The 19,595-nt window shown below is 41.0% G+C and overlaps 1 protein-coding gene across 1 annotated transcript in view; it reads right to left on the bottom strand.

The window, feature by feature from the left end:
* The window catches only part of LOC311000277 (contactin-associated protein-like 4), a gene marked incomplete at both ends in the record, with an annotated part of 142,108 nt that overhangs the window by 9,663 nt on the left and 112,850 nt on the right, over positions 1–19,595 (bottom strand). The window contains 3 exons of the mRNA XM_083990946.1: positions 3,225–3,358; positions 5,878–6,117; positions 10,000–10,239. Of these exons, the coding sequence (XP_083847072.1) occupies positions 3,225–3,358; positions 5,878–6,117; positions 10,000–10,239 (614 nt within the window). The remainder of the gene's footprint in view (positions 1–3,224; positions 3,359–5,877; positions 6,118–9,999; positions 10,240–19,595) is intronic.

The raw sequence follows: 19,595 nt of genomic DNA, 5'->3' as shown, positions 1-19,595 counted from the left end.
TGATCTATTTTACATGGAAAAGCAGCTCACTCTATTGAAAGACTTGAATCTCTTATGAATAAGATCCTGTGGGTAAAACGTCTTACTGGGAGTTGAGACAAATCTGTGTGAACAAATTATTAGTATCCTGATTATTATCTGTATCTATTGTTGTGTAAAGCATAGATTGAAGTACTCAAAGGTTTTTATATTCATATTTTGTGTGGAGTTCGGGGTGTAACGTATCGTCTAAAATTTAAAATACAAAAAATCAAATCAATTTCTTTCTTATTACAAGCACGGGGAGGAAGGAGAGAGAGAGAGGAGGAGGAGGAGGAGGAGGAGGAGGAGGAGGAGGAGGAGGAGGAGAGGTCGATGTCATGAGGAGATGACAGGAACGGGGGAAAGAGAGAGAAAGAGAAGGTGGAGAGGTAGAAAGATGAGAGGCTGGGAGGAGATGTGAGGAGAAGGAAGTCGTTGAGCTTTCACTGGCAGATTTTTCTACTTATTTCAAGTGAAAATTAGTTTGAAACAAGTGAAAATGATCTAAAAACGAGTTAATTTTTAGGTGATGAGTATTATTTTAAGTGGAAAGAGATTAGTTTTGACTAGAAATTAGACATTTTGACAAGAAATAAGACAAATATTCTTGGAAAGATTTTGAGTTTTTGCAGTGTGCGTCCTCTGTTCCTGCTCTGTTATCAGAGTCCAGAGTTTTTATTTGCCCCAGAACGAGTCATTTTTCAGCAGGACAGGCGCTGGGGGAGAGGAGACATGACGACTCTGCTGCTGCTGCGGCTGCGGCTGCTGCTCTGTGAAACTCATGTCGACTCATGTTGAGGCGACGTTCCTGGAGTTCGCTGCTAATGATGTCATGATTCAAGGTGATGGGAACCAGCACGATAAGCTGCCCTCTTCATATTTCACTGGAGATTCACAAACCTCAGCGACTCAGGAGGGCGAGAAGAGGTCACCTTATATTTTATCTCACTGTGTTGATAATTACACAGAGGTCCAGGCCGCCGGCTCTCGCTTCGATGAAGTTAACCTCATACATCAACCCGTGCTGTTGTTAAAGATACGATTTAAGATGCTTCATATTTCATCTGGGGCTGATTTAATGTGCAGTTTGTCCCCGCCGCCTTGCCGTAGCTCTGCTTAATTATACATGAGGGGAACGAGAGGGGGGACAGTTTGTTCCTTCTTTTCTTCCTCTTCACTCATTAAAGTCGCACACAAGCAAACAAACAAACACGGACGTGGTCGACCGTGAGTTCCCGGTGAATCATTAGCTCCAGTGTGTCTGAAGTGACAGCTGGTGACTCGTTATCTCAGAGCTGGGAAGACACACACAACGTTTCAGAAGTTTGACAAAAATCTGTTCAACTACTTCACCTGTGTTTTTGTACTTTTGAGTGTAACGTTTGAGAACTTGCAAAAGTATAAATAAGAGTTAAAAAAGTTCTTCATCCAGACGGAGACCGGACAAAACATGATTTCAAACAGGGAACAGTGTTCCTGCTTTTATATTGACATTTAAACTGAACAGATTAATCTCTGTGCACTGCAAAAATTCAAATATCTTACAAGAATATTTGTCTTATTTCTAGTTAAAATGTAATTTCTAGTCAAAACAAATCTCATTCTACTTAAAATAAGACTCATCACATCAAAAAGTAGCTTATTTTTAGACAGTTTTTACTTCTTTCAAGCAGATTTTCACTTGAAATAAGTAGAAAAATCTGACAGTGGAACAAGTTTTTCTTCCTTATAACAAGCACAAAAAACTTGCTTTCACTGTCAGATTTTTATCCTTATTTCAATTGAAAATTAGTTTGAAACAAGTGAGAATGATCTAAAAACAAGTTAATTTTTAGGTGATGAGTATTATTTTAAGTGGAAAGAGATTAGTTTTGACTAGAAATGAGACATTTTAAAAAGAAAGAAAACAAATATTTTGAGTTTTTGCAGTGTGCTGAAGGTGGCAGTACCTACCTACACACATGAAGATAATCTGTCTGATTTTGGCCCGATTTTCCTTGCCCAATTATTTTATGGCTTTTAAGATTAGCCTATGAGATTACCCTGTGGTGTGAGGTGTGTTAAGAGTCAAAGTCTCCCGACAATCTGCTCAGAAAATGGTCGGGGCCGACGATCGTAAACATTAAACCTGTTCAATATTTAGGATCGTTTAGATCAAAAGTCGTCTTGTGTGTGGGGGGAAGGCGGATTGTGACGTGAAATTGAATGTATCCAATAAAGAAGCGAGTTGACTGGAGAACACAAAGCATAACAAACCAGTATGGCTACCGTCAATGAAGCAAAATTCAAAGTAGGCTACCCGTACGTCAGATCATGTTTGATCACACGAGATTTCTGGCGTGGGGGACGAGATTCCAGTGCGTCATTAGACAAATCTTTATGTGTGGTGTGCTGTATTTGGAATATCATAGCACCCAGCTCTGGAAAAAATTAAGAGACCACTTCAAAATGATCAGTTCCTCTGTGTTTGTGTAAAATGAACACTTTTGTTTCATCCTATAACCTACTGAGAAAATGTCTCCCAAATTGGAAATAAAAATATTGTCATTAGAGCATTTATTTACAGAAAATGGCAACAGGTCAAAATAACAAAAACATTCTGGTGTTTTCAGACCTTACCGTATAATGCAAAGAAAACAAGTTCATATTCATATTCAACACAACACAACTTTTTAAACTTAGGAAGAGTTTAGAAATCAACATTGGTGGAATGAATCCCAATTTTTAATCACAGCAGTGTTTTTATTTATTTATTTATAATCTTTCTTCCTCATTAAATATGACTTGGTTCAGGTGCTCAGCTCAGTAGAGTGAGGTATGTAGAGAAGCTGATTTATTAACAACATTTTGGAGTGCTCTCTTTATTTTTTTCCAGAGCTGCACGATACGATCAAAAATATTCAATCAAAGATTTTTTGTCTTCATGTGTGGGGTCTCTCACAGATAAAGTGTGAACCAGGCTTCACTTCGCTCAAACTCTTTGCTTGCACGACTCAACACTGCTCAGCATCGACTTTGTGCGCTCTCCCAAATCTTGTCACATTTATACTTCCATATATTTCAGGACAATCACTCGTAATAAAGTGTTGTGTGTTCTTTCAACTCCATGTGTGTGTGTGTGTGTGTGTGTGTGTGTGTGTGTGTGTGTGTGTGTGTGTGTGTGTGTGTGTGTGTGTGTGCGCGTGTGTGTGTGTGTGTGTTACCTGCACAGACACAGAGTCGGTCAGCCTCCTGACTGTGACAGTGTGTAGTTGCCCGTTGGACAGACTCCTCACTCTGCTCCTCAGCACCTCGGCCTCTCTGCTGCTGTCCAGCTTGTACCGCACCTCCAGCTTATCTGCACACACAAAGACACACACACAGACACACACAGTTTATTGTCTATTGAAGCTTTCTCCAGGTCTGTTTCTCTTAATCTCTCCCTTTTTTTGTATGTCACTGACTGACAAGTATCTGATTTAATAAAGCTTAAGAGGATTAGGATTTAATTCCCCATCAATAACACAACAAATGTAAATTTAAAATCTAATTAATTTTACCTCATATTCAGAGCGTTAAGACCAGATTTAATGAAAATCTGTGGAGCTTTAAGATTCAAAAGAAGAACAAGAAATCACACGTCGTCCTTCAGGTGCATACAAAATAACATTTAGCATAATTTTCCAGTATGATAATAAAACACAATGAATATCTCATTAATATGACGATGTTCATTACAGATGTGTTTTTATCTAGAAGGAATAATTATGTAGTGTTCCCGCAGTTTGCCGTTCCTAATAATAATAATAATAATACATATATTTTGCAGCAGAGAAATAAAGGAGCTTGACAACACAAACCTCTCAGGGATTAAAAAAAACAGGCTCTTCAGTTTACGTAAGAAACAGCTCCACTGTCACCACCAACTCTTCAACGCTCTGCTGTCCATCAGCTCTGAGTCATTAACACCAGAATAAATCCGTTTCCAGCTCATCCAGCAGCAAAGAGCCGCTTCCATCAGACTCCTGGACGCTGAGGACGTTGTTTTAAATTCAAAGAGCCTCCTACTTCTTCTCTTTAAAAGCCAAACTCTTCATATAATTACTGGACTCAGAAGTTCCTTAAACACATGAGTGAGTGTTTCTCAACTCTTGGTTACGTTGTTAGTCTTCTTCCTTATCCTATAAAAGGTTGATTATATGATTATGATTTCAGTTTTAACTCTAATTATTGTTCTTATCGTTATAACAGGGTCAAAATTGACCCTATAACACCACAAATGTCATAATTTTAACCAGAGCGTTTTAGAATTTTGTGAAAAAAATGTGTTTAAATAAAGGTTCCTGACAAAGTCAAAAAGCCTTGATGCTATAAACAAATCTATGTGGAACTTTTATGCATTTAAAACCTGGTGACCAAACACAAGAGGAAGGATATTCAGCAGCACGTTGACCGGCTACATCATCATCATCATCATCATCATCATCATCATCATCATCATCATCAAACCGTTGTTCCCTCAGCATCACAGCATCTGGTCTCACCGGTAAAACCAGTGAACACTTTGATTTTTCTTTTCTTTCTTCAGCTGGAGACGAGACATACAGTAATAGCTGGAGCCGCAGCTGGACAGATTACTGACGGGGTGAATCCAGAGAGAGGAAAGGTCTGACAGATCCTCATAGATCTGGTGAAGCTGCAGAGCAAAGGACGGGGAGGAAGGAGAGAGAGAGAGAGGAGGAGGAGGAGGAGGAGGAGAGGTCGATGTCATGAGGAGATGACAGGAACGGGGGAAAGAGAGAGAGAGAGAAGGTGGAGAGGTAGAAAGATGAGAGGCTGGGAGGAGATGTGAGGAGAAGGAAGTCGTTGAAAAAAAAGCTGAGGGAGGAAGAGAAGTCTGCTGGAGTGCTTTTGAGTTAAGGTTTCGAAACTGTGGAGCAAAATAAAAGCGAGAGCAACAAGAACCAATAAGAAAGAAAAAAAAGACGGAGGTAATTAACTGATGTGCAGAGGGTGAAGGAAGACTGAAAGGAAGTGTGAGAAAGAAGAAGTGAGGATAACAAGAGGCTCTTTTATTTATTTTTCATTTTTTACTAAATAATAGACGACAATATCAACCTGAATGAGCTGATAAGACCTGAGAGGACGAGTGAGGGATGAGAAACAGACAGAGTCATGGAGGTAGAAGATGATGCACTTACATAAAATAAAATAAAATAAAATAAAATACCGTATACAAAACTCATGGTGGAAAATTAGATTTAAAGGGAAAGTTCAACATTTTTGCAAATTGGCCCATTGCCATAATCCCTGTAGTCACAGCAGTAGGTTCGTTACCTTTAATTGTCAGTGCAAGCTATTATTAGAACGGCGGAGCAGAGCCGTGAGCTGCTCAGAGCTACACTACGGAGGCTCATGGGATTTCTTGGTTTCCCTCATCAAACTCATCAAATACACAATCCAACAACTCCACAACGCTCTGGTGGACAAGTTGTGAGCTGCACATTCACCACGCTATGAGATAATAACACAACGTTACCAGACAGAGTTGTTGTAGAGGGAAATTCATGTAAAACCACTGATGTGTGTTGCCTTCAGGGACAGTTTTTCATCAACAGTCTCTGAATTTCCCTCTAAAACAACTCTGTCTGGTAACGTTGTGTTATTATCTCATAGCGTGGTGAATGTGCAGCTCACAACTTGTTGCTCGCATGGACAATTAAAGGTACTGCACCTACTCCTAAGACTATAGGGATAGTATAGCAATGGGTCAATTTGCCAAAATGGTGAACTATCCCCTTAAAATCAAAAAAGAGGCAGCAACCGACTCCTTCAAAGTAAAAGCCTCCTCCTCCTCCTCCTGCTCCTGCTCCTCACCGTGCTTGTTGATGAGCAGAGCCAGGTTCTCTCTGTAGTAGGAGCTGACGTAGAGCAGCAGAGCTGGACTCTGATTGGTCCTGAAGCTCAGCGAGACGTTCTCTCCTCTCAGCGTCATGTCGGAGTAGATGGACGACGGCCGCGTACCGACGCCGCCGCTGCTGCTGTTCCTCATCAACTCGTACGGCTCCTTGAAGGTGTAGCTGACGGACGTGCCCGACTTAAAGATGGCCGACACCTCTGAAAGGGGAGGAGAGACACGGCCACAGAGCGGCTCGTTACAGTCAGCAGCATCAGATTTTACATTAAAACGAAGACGTGCTTTGATCTTCAAGTCAGATGCCACGTTCAAAGCTTTTGTTTATTTTTTTCATTTTCTTATTTCAGAGCACTGACTCCGGCCTTTGAGTGAGTTTAAACCTCTTGAACCTCGACAGATCAATAAAGGTTTGTTGGTGCTTTCAGAGCAGCACCACTGAGTTTTCATCAAGGAGATGCACTCAAGTCCTTTTTCTTTTCTTGTTCAAGTCCCTGCAGAGTTATATAATATATATTTGACCATTTTTATTATTTGCAGTGATTTGGAGAAACCAGAGGAGACTAAGCAGCGTCATCGGGCGTCAAGTCCAACTGTAGCTGTCAGGGAGCTGGAGACTGTAGGAATATGAAATGCATTTTGATAAGTAATCAATATTTCTGTCAAACGACACTTAGATCTGATAATGTTTCAGCAAATCCAGTTTCAGATCTGGTCTTGGACCAATTTTTATTAAATCTCCATCCGCTCTTAGATCCTATTCCCATCTCAACCTCCCTTGTTCTTTTAAAATTTAAAGAGCATATTAAATTATAAATAACTGAGGTGAGACTTCTTTGCTCGGAGTTCATGACTCTGAAAGAATATCGAGGGAGCGACTGCCTGTTGTAAACCTGTTGTAAACAGAAGATGGAAAAACACCAACTTGCAAAATTACGAGAAAGGGTTTTTAGCTTTTTCTTCTTTTTTTCCCAATCAAGGACAGAAACTCTTCTTCTCATTTCATTTTTTTTTTCTTTCTTTCTTTTTTTTTCTCTTTTCTTGTTTTACCATATATACTGTAGATACGTATTTATTTAATTTTTTTCTCTTTTTCTGCTGATATGAATTTGTCTGTAACTTACTTGTCTGTAAGGGTATTATGGTGGGGGTGGGGGGGAAGAAAAAACACTTATGTATTACTGACTTTGAATGTTGGACAGACGTCACTTGTTTTGCATTGAAAGTTAAATCTTCAATCAAACTCTGCTATAAAATACTTATTACTTGTTGAGTTTTAGCCTTGGGTTTTTGTATAAACCAATGAAACACTCTCATAGATGGCAGCTGCCAGTGAAGAAAACACATTTTGGGCTCAAACCTGAAGACAGAGGTGAGTTCGCGGACATGGATGAAGCTGTGTGTGTTATTTACTACAAGAACATAAAACCGTTATTGTCCGGGGAGTCTTACAAATCGAGAACAGTATCTGAACAAATATTCAGCACAGTGGGGAACAGAGTCTGCTGCTCAGGGTGGTTTTTAACTCAGATATCAGATATTTAAAGCACGTAAACAAATTTACAGTATGTGTCCTAATTAGTACTAAGTATTACTGTAACAGAAGGAAAAGCTGTTCTGCAAATACCAAACACGCAAAAGCAATAAAAAAAACTTTTGTATCAATTACAGAAAATGGTGCTGACCATGTTTCCTGACTGTTTTAAACACAGCTTCGTCCATTCAGTGTTTCACCGAGGCTTCAGTTAAAATCTAGGTCTGCACCACCCTGATGAGAGTAGATGGACGGCTGGAGAGAAGATGGAGAGTCGTCCTAAAGTTGTTGAATTAACTTAATATGTTCATTTTGTTGTATGAAAGTTATTAAGCATTAAAAATGTAATTAATTCCACATTAACCAAGTGACTTACAGTAAACGGAGTCTAACGCAGCAGAAAACACCCACACTGATGTTCAGAATAACCTCTCATCTCCCATCTTCTCATCTTGTGTTGACTTATCTATATTTTTTCTGTGTTTTTATATTTTCATAATGTTAAATATATTATGGGAATTATTTATATAAAGCCTGTGTTGAGATGCAGATATTCAGGGTTAAGCTGCAGACGGATAAACTCTGCTCAGACGGCCGCCGGCTTTTTACTCTTTTGTTCCCTTTTTGCCGAAGGAGCCACAAGTTGACACGTAACATCGAAGCGGTGCCGACCTTGTCTGGTGCGATATACGAGCTACTGTAAAGGTAAAGCAGAGCGGAGGGGAGGGAGGGATGTGACTGTGCAGCAAAGTGGTAAAGTGGTTGGACAGCTCTCACAGAGACGGGTCAAGGCGGATGTCACTGACGTTTTTGTCTGAGAAACATAATATAAAAGTGGCTTCAGTTTATGTATCGACTGTGTGTTCGTCTTCCTCAGCAGAACTCAGACTTCCACAGAGCTTAACGTCTGCCTGTTTTATAGACATACCTGTCACAGCAACCTGGAAGACAAGTCAAATCAATGTTTATGTGGTTTTATTCAGTACAGAAGGACTTCATTCCTGCTGCAGCAGCATGGTGAACTCCAATGCCTGCATCCATGCGGACGGTACCAGTGTGGCAGAAGACTACCTGTGTAGGTCCAGCCCACAGTCACAGAGTCAATGAAGCCTACTGTATCGTATCGTGTTGTACCATACAGCATCGTATCGTACAGTATTGTACCGTACCGTATCTTACAATATCGTACAGTGTCGTATTGTATCTATTGGCCTATAATATCATATCTTATTCATAACATATTGTACCATACAGTATTGTATCATATCTTATAAGGGTGAAACAGTATATGTATTCGTCACGGGGTCATGGTTCGGTGCACACAGTCTTGCGACGAATATGTCTGAGTGAATATTTTTTTTAAAAAGTCGAGTCCTCCCTCCAATCCAGGTGGCGGTAATGAGCCTAAAAGCTGCCAGCAACCGTCATAACAGACAGAGAAGAGAAGTGCTGAGAGTGTGAAGTTAGAGGAGCCGCCCGTGTGGCTTCTCAGTGAAACACAACGGCAACGGCTCGTGAGTGGTTGACCTGATAGTTAGCGCATGTTCACCCCGATATGTCAATCACTGGTGCAAGGAAAAAGACAAGTTGTGTGTAACAACTTATCCCCATTGCTGCTTTTAAGCCTCTTGACATGAATACAGACCAGAAACATCACCAAAGCACTTGGTATCTAACCTAAATTAATTGTGTAAAACAACATGGATGTTAGTTTCTTGTTTTTTTTTATAATAGTTGCAGGTGTCAAGTGCATTTTTTCCCCTCTAGAATGAATGGCATTATAACACTCCTAATGCACTTGTTTTATTTTAAATTATATATATTTTTTAACTTTTATAACAGAAGACAGTTTTTAGTTTTACATTCAATTAGGGTCTGTTAGAGATGCGCGGATAGGCAATTATTTCATCCGCAACCGCATCACAAAAGTCGTCATCCAAACGCCACCCACCCGAACCAACGTTTTTTAAAAACCACACCCGCCCACCATCCGCCCGTTGTCTCCGCATAGCCAAAAGCCGAAAATCTATTCCTGACGTCCGCGGTCGATATAAAGTCGAGTTTCATTCATCCATGTTTTGACAGACAACACAAACAGCCAGTGATAATGAGTTGCGTTGCACTGACAGTCATGTGTCTCAGCCAGCCAGGTGACGCACACAGCACAACAACACAGCGCAGCGACATGTGCGGCTGAGGGACACCGCCGAAAATAAAATGAGTAGGCTGCACGTAGTTGAAAATTTGACTGTTTCAAAGAGTGCTGCTCGTTTTTCGTATGTGGGTAACAATCGTCATGTCACCCGCCCGACCCGTGGTTTATCCGCGGATGTGTCCGCAAACCGCGCATCTCTAGTGTCTGTTGTACCGAAACCGTACCGAACCTAGACTTGTGTGTACCGTTACACCCCTACTATCTTACAGTATCATATAAATATTTGATTACATTTATCAGGTGGACAAAAACACAACTTCCTGCAGTTCTTTCTTTGCCTCCTGAAGGTGTAAATAAGCCACTTCAGCGAGTGTGTGTGTGTGTGTGTGTGTGTACCTGTGTGGCAGAAGACTCCTGTGTAGGCCGACAGCCCACAGTCACAGTGGAAGCCGGTCTCTCTCTCCACGCAGCGGCCCTGGTTCTGGCAGAGCGAGCCGTAGCTGCTGCAGTGACCTGGGCAGCCGGGCCGAACGCCGGGCGTGATCCTCGCCCGCTCCTCCAGGTCCAGGGTGACGCCGTTCAGCTGCAGGGAGCGGATGCAGCCCCGGAAACCCTTCTGTCTGGACGCTGTGCCTCCTGAGATTTATAAAAAAAAACATAAGATAGAGGTATTTACTGCTCTGTATTTAAAGGGATACGCCAACATTTTTTTTTCGTGTCTTGCCTCACTGCCGAGTCCATGACCAGCAGATAGACACCATCCTTTCGACTGTGCGTGCAGTAACAAGGGAGATAGAGCCGTATCGAACTCTGGAAGTGTATAGGTAGTGTTAGCCTGCCTCCACCTAAAGTCGCTAATTAGTTTAGCTCAAACTCTGTAAATGTATAGGTAGTGTTAGCCTGGCTGCCTCCTACCCGAGCCGAAATCAGCAGTCAGAAGCTCTAAACTCTACTTTATCGACATTTCAAACATTTTTAGGCGAGAAAGTAGCCGTTTAGATCAGCAGTGTGTTGTTAATTTGTCTAAATACCAGCTGTTTACAATTTTGTTCGGACGAATTTGGCGCTACTCAAGCTAGCCGTTGTGACCAACGCACTTCCGGTTACTTTCACAAAATAGAACACCCGTTGCCCTTTACATACAGAAAACCATGACGATAGAATTTGTGCTTTTACTTTGAAATAGGAAGCTAACCTACCCTCGATGTAGCTAGCTTGAACCAAAATAAACCGTCTTTGCTTGAACCGTCCGTTTTGACCGATCTCGTCCCGTTAGCGGCATTTGACCGCTCAAGATGCCTTACTGGAGAGTTTTGTCAGCTCTGAGACGAAGATCGGCCCGCCGGTTTCCGTTTAGAGGTGCTGAAGAGTTTCTCTGATGACTTTAGGTGGAGGCAGGCTAACACTACCCATACACTTCCAGTGTTTGAGCTGAGCTAATTAGCGACTTCAGGTGGAGGCAGGCTAACACTACCCATACACTTCCAGTGTTTGAGCTAAGCTAATTAGCGACTTTAGGTGGAGGCAGGCTAACACTACCTGTGTGCTCAATTGAGAGCTGGTATTCTTGGTCTTCATATCGAGACAGGCAGATATGTTGGCACAGCAGAAGACGATAGGATTTGTAATTTATGTGACATCCAAGAGGTGGAGAGTGAAATTCCTTTTGTGTTCTATTGTCCTTTCTATGATTCTATAAGACAAAAATTGTTTAGTAAAGTAGATCCAAATAACGAATTTGTGTGGTTAGACGATGCTGAGAAGCTAAAACTTCTTTTTCATTTGAATATTTTTGCATTTTCTTTATTTCTTGAAAAGGCTCGGGCAATGAGACGAAGAGCGATATATAGTTGAGTACTGAAAGTAATCTGAATTTGTTTATTTATGTCACACCTGTGTGGCAGGTAACACCAACAGGAAGGACTGTCTAGTTTTTGTTTTTTGTATTTGTTATTGTGTCTTGTAATCTCGTATGGGATGGGCCACAGTGGTGGCATGACACGAAAATAAAACATTCATTCATTCATTCATTCATTCATTCACCTATACACTTCCAGCGTTTGAGCTAAGCTAATTAGCGACTTTAGGTGGGAGGCAGGCTAACACTACCGATACACTTCCAGCGTTTGAGCTAAAGCTAATTACGGGCGATACGGCTCTATCTCCCTTGTTACTGCACGCACAGTCGAAAGGATGGTGTCTATCTGCTTGTCATGGACTCGGGAGTGAGGCAAGACATGAAAAAAAAATGTTGGCGTATCCCTTTAACATCTGTTATGTTTGATGCGGGGATGTAAAATGCTGCACTTTAAATTTCCTGTGTAGCTGAAACTGCAAAACATCACAAACAATCAGCATCAAAGCGTGCAGCAATCACAGCCACTGTACGCAGCACTAGTCTGAACAAATCTTCCCGTCTGTCTTTTTCTTTTTTTTTTATTCCAAAGCCGTTTCTCTCATTTCTTTAGGTGCTGACAAGTCTGTGTGTTTCTCTCTCTTTAGTTTTCTCTTCTCTCCGCCTCCTCCTGTCATCTGCAGCGGATCCACACGCTGCCTCTGCTCCTCCACAAGCTCCAAACTGTCAACGCTCTTCTTATGAAATGACACAACCATGAAACGGCGATGAGGCAACAAGGTGGTAGGTGGGAAACTGATCTGGGAGCAGAAGCGTCATCAGGCTGTCTTCAGGCCTGTCTGAAAAGCATCATTCAGCCTGGTGGACTTTTATAACTAGGTGGTCGGCTGCCGTGTTGAATTACTGTCTGGCTGTGTGTCTGTGTGGAGCAGGAAGGAAGATTTCCTTTTCACTTTCCATCACCTCTACTCAGTTTGTCATGCTTTTTTTTGCTTTTTTTTTTTTTAAACATAATGGTGACAAACCTGAGGCCGGAGATGACATATCAAAAGTGCATGACCACGTACAGTATGCGCCCACGCGATACTGCGCTCTCACCTGTGATGTGCACGGCTTAAAGTTCAAACGAGACAACCTGTCATTTCTGTAAAGATCACAGGGTGAAATTGTTATTGTCCTCACAGAGATGACGACTTCCTCCTTTTTTCACACCGATGAATCACAGAGCTGTCTGCAGCTTTTCACACCAATAAACCACCTCAGACTCTCCGTTGCTATGATACAAGTTACAATCTGTAAACTTTAACATGAGAAAAACAAAAAAGAATATTTTGAACATATGAAAATGAATCTTTTGATGAATATCCCTTTTATTAAACTGTGTGCAAACAGTAGAACTAATTGCTAATCCCATGTTGGGTGACCTTTCTAACTTCTGACCACCGCAACTTTAAATTGCACATGTTACAGTAAATCTGGTTTACAGGATCTATTATTGCAGCTCTAGATGTCTGTCTGTGGTTTGGTGAGTTGTTCCATCACCTTGGTTCAGACTGAAATACTTTGATGCATCATCGTGAAGTTTTGCGCAGCTCGTTTGTTTGTTTCCGTAAATGCGAAAGTGCAAAAATTCCTATTGACCTCAGCTGTACTTTGTATCTGGTGACAAAAGTTGAACATCTGATTAACAAGATTAACAAGGTCATCTTTATACTGCTGTTCCACAGTACGAGTTCAGAGCTGTAGACGTGTGCTCTTATATTAAAGGAGACATATTATGCCCCTTTTCCACAGATTAAAATAGTTCCCAGGTGTCTTAAAGAGGAACTATGCAAGTCTGGTCGCTTTTCCGCTGTTTTACTAACCCTCCTCTCGGCCATGAATCAAATATATTAGTTTTGCCTTGGAATTTTCTTGTTTATAACTTAGAGAGCATTAAGCTGAATACAAGAATTACCATTTTCTTGATTTCATTGAGGAGCCATCTGCAGCAACAAGAGTGTATCAAAGTAGGATGAAGATGTTCATAGATCGCTCATTGAACATGTTAAACACAGAGCTGAACATGTCTCATTAGAAGAGCACTCATAGATCCACATCTCCTCATTACAGCAGCAACTCACAGTGCGCTGCATCTCATTTCTTCATTTAAAGCGAGTTCACCATGTTGTAACGACCACATTTTCTTCCTCTGAGTCAACATCAACCAGAGGACTTCATCCTGGACGGACAAGACATGAACACACGGCTGCAGGCGCTCCGATGCTCACAACAAGAGACACTTCCAAGACGATTAAACTGTTTATAAAAAGCATAATGAGTCAAGATCAAAAGCAAGAGATAAAAAAAAATCAAAAATCAAAAATCAGATATTCCTGCTCCTCTGGTCAGAGGTTTATATCAATGAGACCTTCAAGATCAATGGAAGCTTCAACCTCCTGTACATGCTCAGCTCTAACAGGGTGATTAAAGCCTCGCTCTGTGAGATCACACTGTGAGAACACACTCTGGACTCGAGCACACCGTGTGACACAGGAGCGTGAATGGAAAAACAATTAGAAAGGGGGGGGTAGAGATCAAATAAATCATCAAAGGCGATGTACAGTATGAGACTGAAGACACATGGATCCAGGACCTGTGAGCCCAGAAAGCAGAGGATGAACAAAGCACTGCTGTGTCTAAATATAAATATAACCTCCTGCTGCAGACTCCTGGTCTCCTTATCAGTGAATCGATGAAGTGTTTACGTAATCCCATGAAGAAGTGAGAAGTCCAAAGTCCATTGTCCAAAACAGTGTATTTAGTTTACTTACTCGGTACTTTACAGAGAAGAAAAGCAGCAAATCCTCTGAACAATAGTTGCGAGCGATAAAACACTTCAATTATTATTGTTTTTTAATTAATCCTTCTAGTGTCAGCTCTAATCTGTTTGCTGCAGGAAAAACAAAAAGATAAAATACCCGTACGTCATCAAAGTATGAATAAATTAACAGATGCAAAGATAATCCTCCTCCTCCTCTGAAGATTTACTGAAATCAAACACGACTTCAAAAGCGACAGAGTTTCTTCTTAAAGAGGAACTATGCAGGTCCAGTCGCGGTTTCGCTGTTTTTCATTTGTTTTCAACGTAGCCGGCGAGAAGGCAATCCATGCGATGTGTAACGAGGTGGGTAATGTTAAAGGTAGGGTTGGAGATCCTGGAAAAACATCATAATAAACCATCCAGCCTCCAGCTTAGAGAAACTTTGCCACCTACCGGACTTGGTAGTGTGGTACATTGTATCACTGGCGTTGTCTTTTTACAGGATTGTTTCGTTCCACACAGTGTTGTTTTCGTTAACGATGACGATGACGAAATATTTTCGTTGACGCCCCTTTTTTTCATGACGATAACGAGACGGTGACGAGACGAACATGGCTCTCTGATGACGAAAACATGACGAGACGTGTGTGAGTTTTCGTTGACGAGACGAGAACGGACGTACATGTTAGTGGTCGGGCTGTGATCGCCTCTACATTCCATATTATGGATTGTCATTACTAGCTGCACACGATTTAGCAACGGCTCCGTCAACAACAGAACAACGCTGCTGAGACGAGCCGCGGTGCGCCGCCGCCCGGTGCTTCTGATCAGAGCGGCAGAGAGCAGCAGGCAGTGATCCGCTGCTCTGGTGACCTCGGTCAGTGCGGTGCAGCCGCTCCGCGGCGCTGACGGGTGGTCAGCCGCTCAAATGCATGACATTTCTGCTTATTGTGCGTGTAATCTGTCCATTAAAATCAACAAGTGTCTGCAACACTGCTGCATCCTTGTGTGGTCACGTCCACCACCTGGCATGCAGTGCACATTCTGCTCAACACACCTGCCGTCACTCCATCAGAAAAAAAACTGAATGCACTACTGTTACGACTTTATGTGTGTGTAGGCTAATGGATAATCCTTAGACCATAAAGTATTTGGCATTGGGTGGAAACATTATGTGTAAAACCATTCCTTTATTGAATTAATTTGTTGAAAGACTTTTTTTTTTTTTTACTGAAACTGACTAAAACTAGACGAAAACCTTGTTGAGTTTTCGTCGACTAAAACTAGACTAAAACTATCACATATAGGAATGACTAAAATTGACTAAAACTAATAAGTATTTTCGTCAAAAAGACTAAGACTAAGACTAAATCTAAAATGCCTGCCAAAAACAACACTGGTTCCACAGGTGATTGACTTTTTCATTTTTGTAAAAAAGTATTCAAAGGGATAGTTCAACATTTTGGGAAATTGGCCCATTGCCATAATCCCTATAGTCATAGCAGTAGGTTCGTTACCTTTAATTGTCGGTGCAAGCTATTTTTAGAACGGCGGAGCAGAGCCGTGTGCTGCTCAGAGCTACGCTACGGAGGCTCATGGGATTTCTTGGTTTCCCTCATCAAACTCATCAAATACACAATCCAACAACTCCACAACGCTCTGGTGGACAAGTTGTGACCTGCACATTCACCACGCTATGAGATAATAACACAACGTTACCAGACTGAGTTGTTTTAGAGGGAAATTCATGCAAAACTGCCGATGCGCGTTCCTGTCAGGGCCATTTTTTAGGCAAGCAGTCCTCGAAAACAACTCAGTCTCATAATGTAACAATGGGCCAATTGGCCAAAATGTTGAACTGCCCCTTTAATTACTTGGTTGCCATCGGGTTGTGAAGAGAATTTCTGATACAGATAAATTACAGATAGATCCATTATTTCAGGGCGTGTTTGTGTCGTAGTTCCTGTTTAACTAAATCACGCCACCAACTCACATGATGCACAAAACACATCTAAGTCTGAACACACTGAAGCCAATGCAGCGCCAATAAACTGCAGCTTATCTGTCCCAACCAGGCAATACACGAAAAAAATGAGGAATACTGTTTGCAATGAACGCCAACAAAAAAAAAATCTTTCAGTAAAAAAAGAAAAAAAACTGCTGCATGTGGATATTTTACACTAACAAATACTGGTCTGTGGAGAAACTGGTAAAAAGCAAATGTCACGGCTTATAAATCCCTGCACAAGTTATTAATTGTGACGATTTAATTCCCTTCCTTTATAAATCCTTACAATGATGAACACTTAAAGCTCATAAATAGACACAGTTTGTGGAATTAGAGCTCAACAATTCACACAACACTGCGGCGTCTTTTTATAATGAACACAGAATAAGCAGAGCGACGTTACAATCTGTCTCGTAACTTCATTGCACATGATGCCATAGTTTAGTTATTCATAAAATGCATGCAAAGACAAGAAATCCAGACAGAAATAAACATTGTTTCCTCATGGATTATTTGTTGGTGGCAGGGTTATAACTCATAAACAAGATGCACATAATAATATGGCTCTCGCAGCATTGTTGTGGCTTCCTATTGCAGGAACGCTGAGCTGATATCAATGCTTATTATATATATATATAAGCACATATGGATTGTGTGCTTTGTATTCATATTTATATTTCAGGCGTGTACAGCCGACGTCGTAAATAGCTCAAATCGTGACCATGAACTCATATATTCAGCACATTCCCATTCAAACGCACAAAGCTGCCAAAAGTCCATTGTGCTGTATAATTCAGAGGTAAACGTATACGCGGGCAGAGACCTGTTGGCTATTCAGAGCAGGATTATCGGCTGAACGCATGCAGCCAATCAATATTCACCTCAATTTCCCTGCTGCAAGTAGATGAAGCTGAGATAAACAGAGGCACCACTATCGATCAAGTGTGGAGTTGGAGATATTCTGCAGCAGCGGCGTCGTGTTATTTACAACGACTGCTGATGAATAACTTACACCTTCAGATCCATTTAAGGGAGAAGATTTAAAGTAATCACGACTCCCTGCTGCACGTTGGTTGGTTTGTTTGTTGAATGTGATTATTGCTGAGTGCGGTCAGAAAGCAGCGACTCAGCACTTTCATATTATCTATCATAGCAGCAGCTGGTGTTTAAGACTAACATTGAATCTGAAGTTTCATTCATGCTTTTCAGTGCGTGTGTGGACAGTAAGAGGTCACCATTGTGTTGCTGTTGCTGTTGTTGGGCGCTGTGGATGATGGTGGTGGTAAGAAAAAAGAAAAGACGTGTGGACTCAGCATCTTTTTATATCCAATAGCACTGAGCAGACAACAGGGTTCGGCCGACAGCAGCAGCAGATTAACATACGTATGTGCGAAGGAATATTTTTAGCCGCCCTTTCTCTGAGGATTTAATCCCAGTCTCACGGGAAACTCACAGCACGCACGAGCTGTTACTGATCTGCAAACTTTATTTAAGCACTTGGCACCGCTTCACAAGAGTTAAGAGCAGAGGAGTCAGAGTTATAGTGCGACTCTTGAAGCTGAATTGATAATAAAATGGAGAAATGTTACCTTTGGTTTATCTATCTCACTTATAGAATATCGTCTTTACTCTGACATACACATTACCTGCTTCTCTCTAAGGTGGCCTTTGGTTTACATGTGTCTGCAGGGTCTCCACTGGTAATAATATCACAGCATCTCAACCCGATTAATCTGGTTTCACTGCCTTTTATAATTCATTGCACCTTAAAGCGAGTTAGATAACTATGTATATAGTATGCTGTGGGTTTATTGTGACTTTTACCTTGTAAAGGTGCTCGGTGAAGTTGAAGTAGCAGTAGTACTAACATGGAGCAATGTTTTTGTCATTTTTTTAATATATGTATACATGTCTGATTTGTTATTATGAGCTTTTATTCGGTAAACTGATATGTACTGTAAGTTAATGTATTACTTAATGTTGCATTGGCCCTGTCAAATAAATCAATAAATTACATTAAATTAAATTAAACTGGGCTCCTATTTTGGATTTAGGATGCAATATATATATATATATATATATAGTGGTTTTATGCTATTCCAGTGATCAACATCCAGTGACAGTAACATGCAGAGGGAGTGAAGCAGAGACTGGATGATGTCGGTTCACAAACAGAGCCTCTGTAAATGCTTTGGGAGAAAGGAAATGCATTGAACACACACAATGGGCCTCATTTATGAACCGTTCTTAAGAAGAAATGTCTTCTTATAAAACCCACTTATGAAGTTTTCAAGAAGGTTTTGACATTCACCAATGTTTTGTAATTTGGATTTGTTGTTAGCTAAGCTCTTAAAAACACTATAGACACTTAATTCACATCAAGTAGGCTATGTTTATTGGGAACAACAGCAATCAAGTTCCTGATTATATTTATGATGGTAGACCTGAGAGTGCAGTCTCTGCAGCTCTCATTGTTTGGCAATACTTTTTCTTATTTGAGATCAAACCATTTCTTCTTTACTTTGTCAGTAGTGCGCTCTTCTCCAGATACAGCGCTCAGTGAACAACTGACAGCATCCCATATATCTTTTTATTCTGTTGCTTTGTATCCACTGCTGATGCCACTAAATATAACAGCTGTTTTTTTTTGTTCATTTCCTACAGTGGTACCGCTTCAGCAGGTTGTTTTTATGTTTGGAGACTGGTTCTCCGTCTTTAGATTTTCGTTTGGGCATTTCAACTTTCTTTCTCAACTCACCTTCTCTGCTCAGTGTCTGTGGTTTCTGTGCACACGGCCCTGCAGTCTCATGCCCTTTTACGGGCATTGATAGGGCATTTTCCTGCTAATCCTATGTTAATTAGGACCAACCTGGCATGTACTCTCAATTTACTGTACGATGAGACGCCATCAATGTAAGAACACAGCTGCGAACATTTCTGCAGCCTAAGAACACGTTAATGAATCTGACGACGTAGAGTTTTCTTTGAAAAATTCTTAAGAACAACGTAAGAACGAATTTCAGAAAATACTTAAGAAGATATTGGTGTATTTTAATCTTTTTCCATCCCAGTAATCTATCTTGAAACCTGACTAATAATTAACTTTGCAGCAGATGGTTGTTATGTAGGCTATATGACCTTTACTGCACAAAGCTGTTAATAACAACGGAGAGCTTTGGACTTGTCTACAGTTTATAAGAAGTTAGGAAAACAAGAGTTTTATTGCCAAAAGAGACAAAAAGTGGACAGAAAGTTCTGTTGTGTTTGAGCTCGTTCAGGAGCTGCAGAGGCAGCAAGACTGAGCTACAAAAGGATAAAAGAAACGA

The sequence above is a fragment of the Trachurus trachurus genome, assembly GCF_905171665.1.
Source record: "Trachurus trachurus genome assembly, chromosome: 17".
NCBI classification, from domain to species: Eukaryota; Metazoa; Chordata; class Actinopteri; order Carangiformes; family Carangidae; genus Trachurus; species Trachurus trachurus.
The sequence above is the reverse complement of the archived record's forward strand: the minus strand, read 5'-3'. Positions and strand labels throughout refer to the sequence as shown.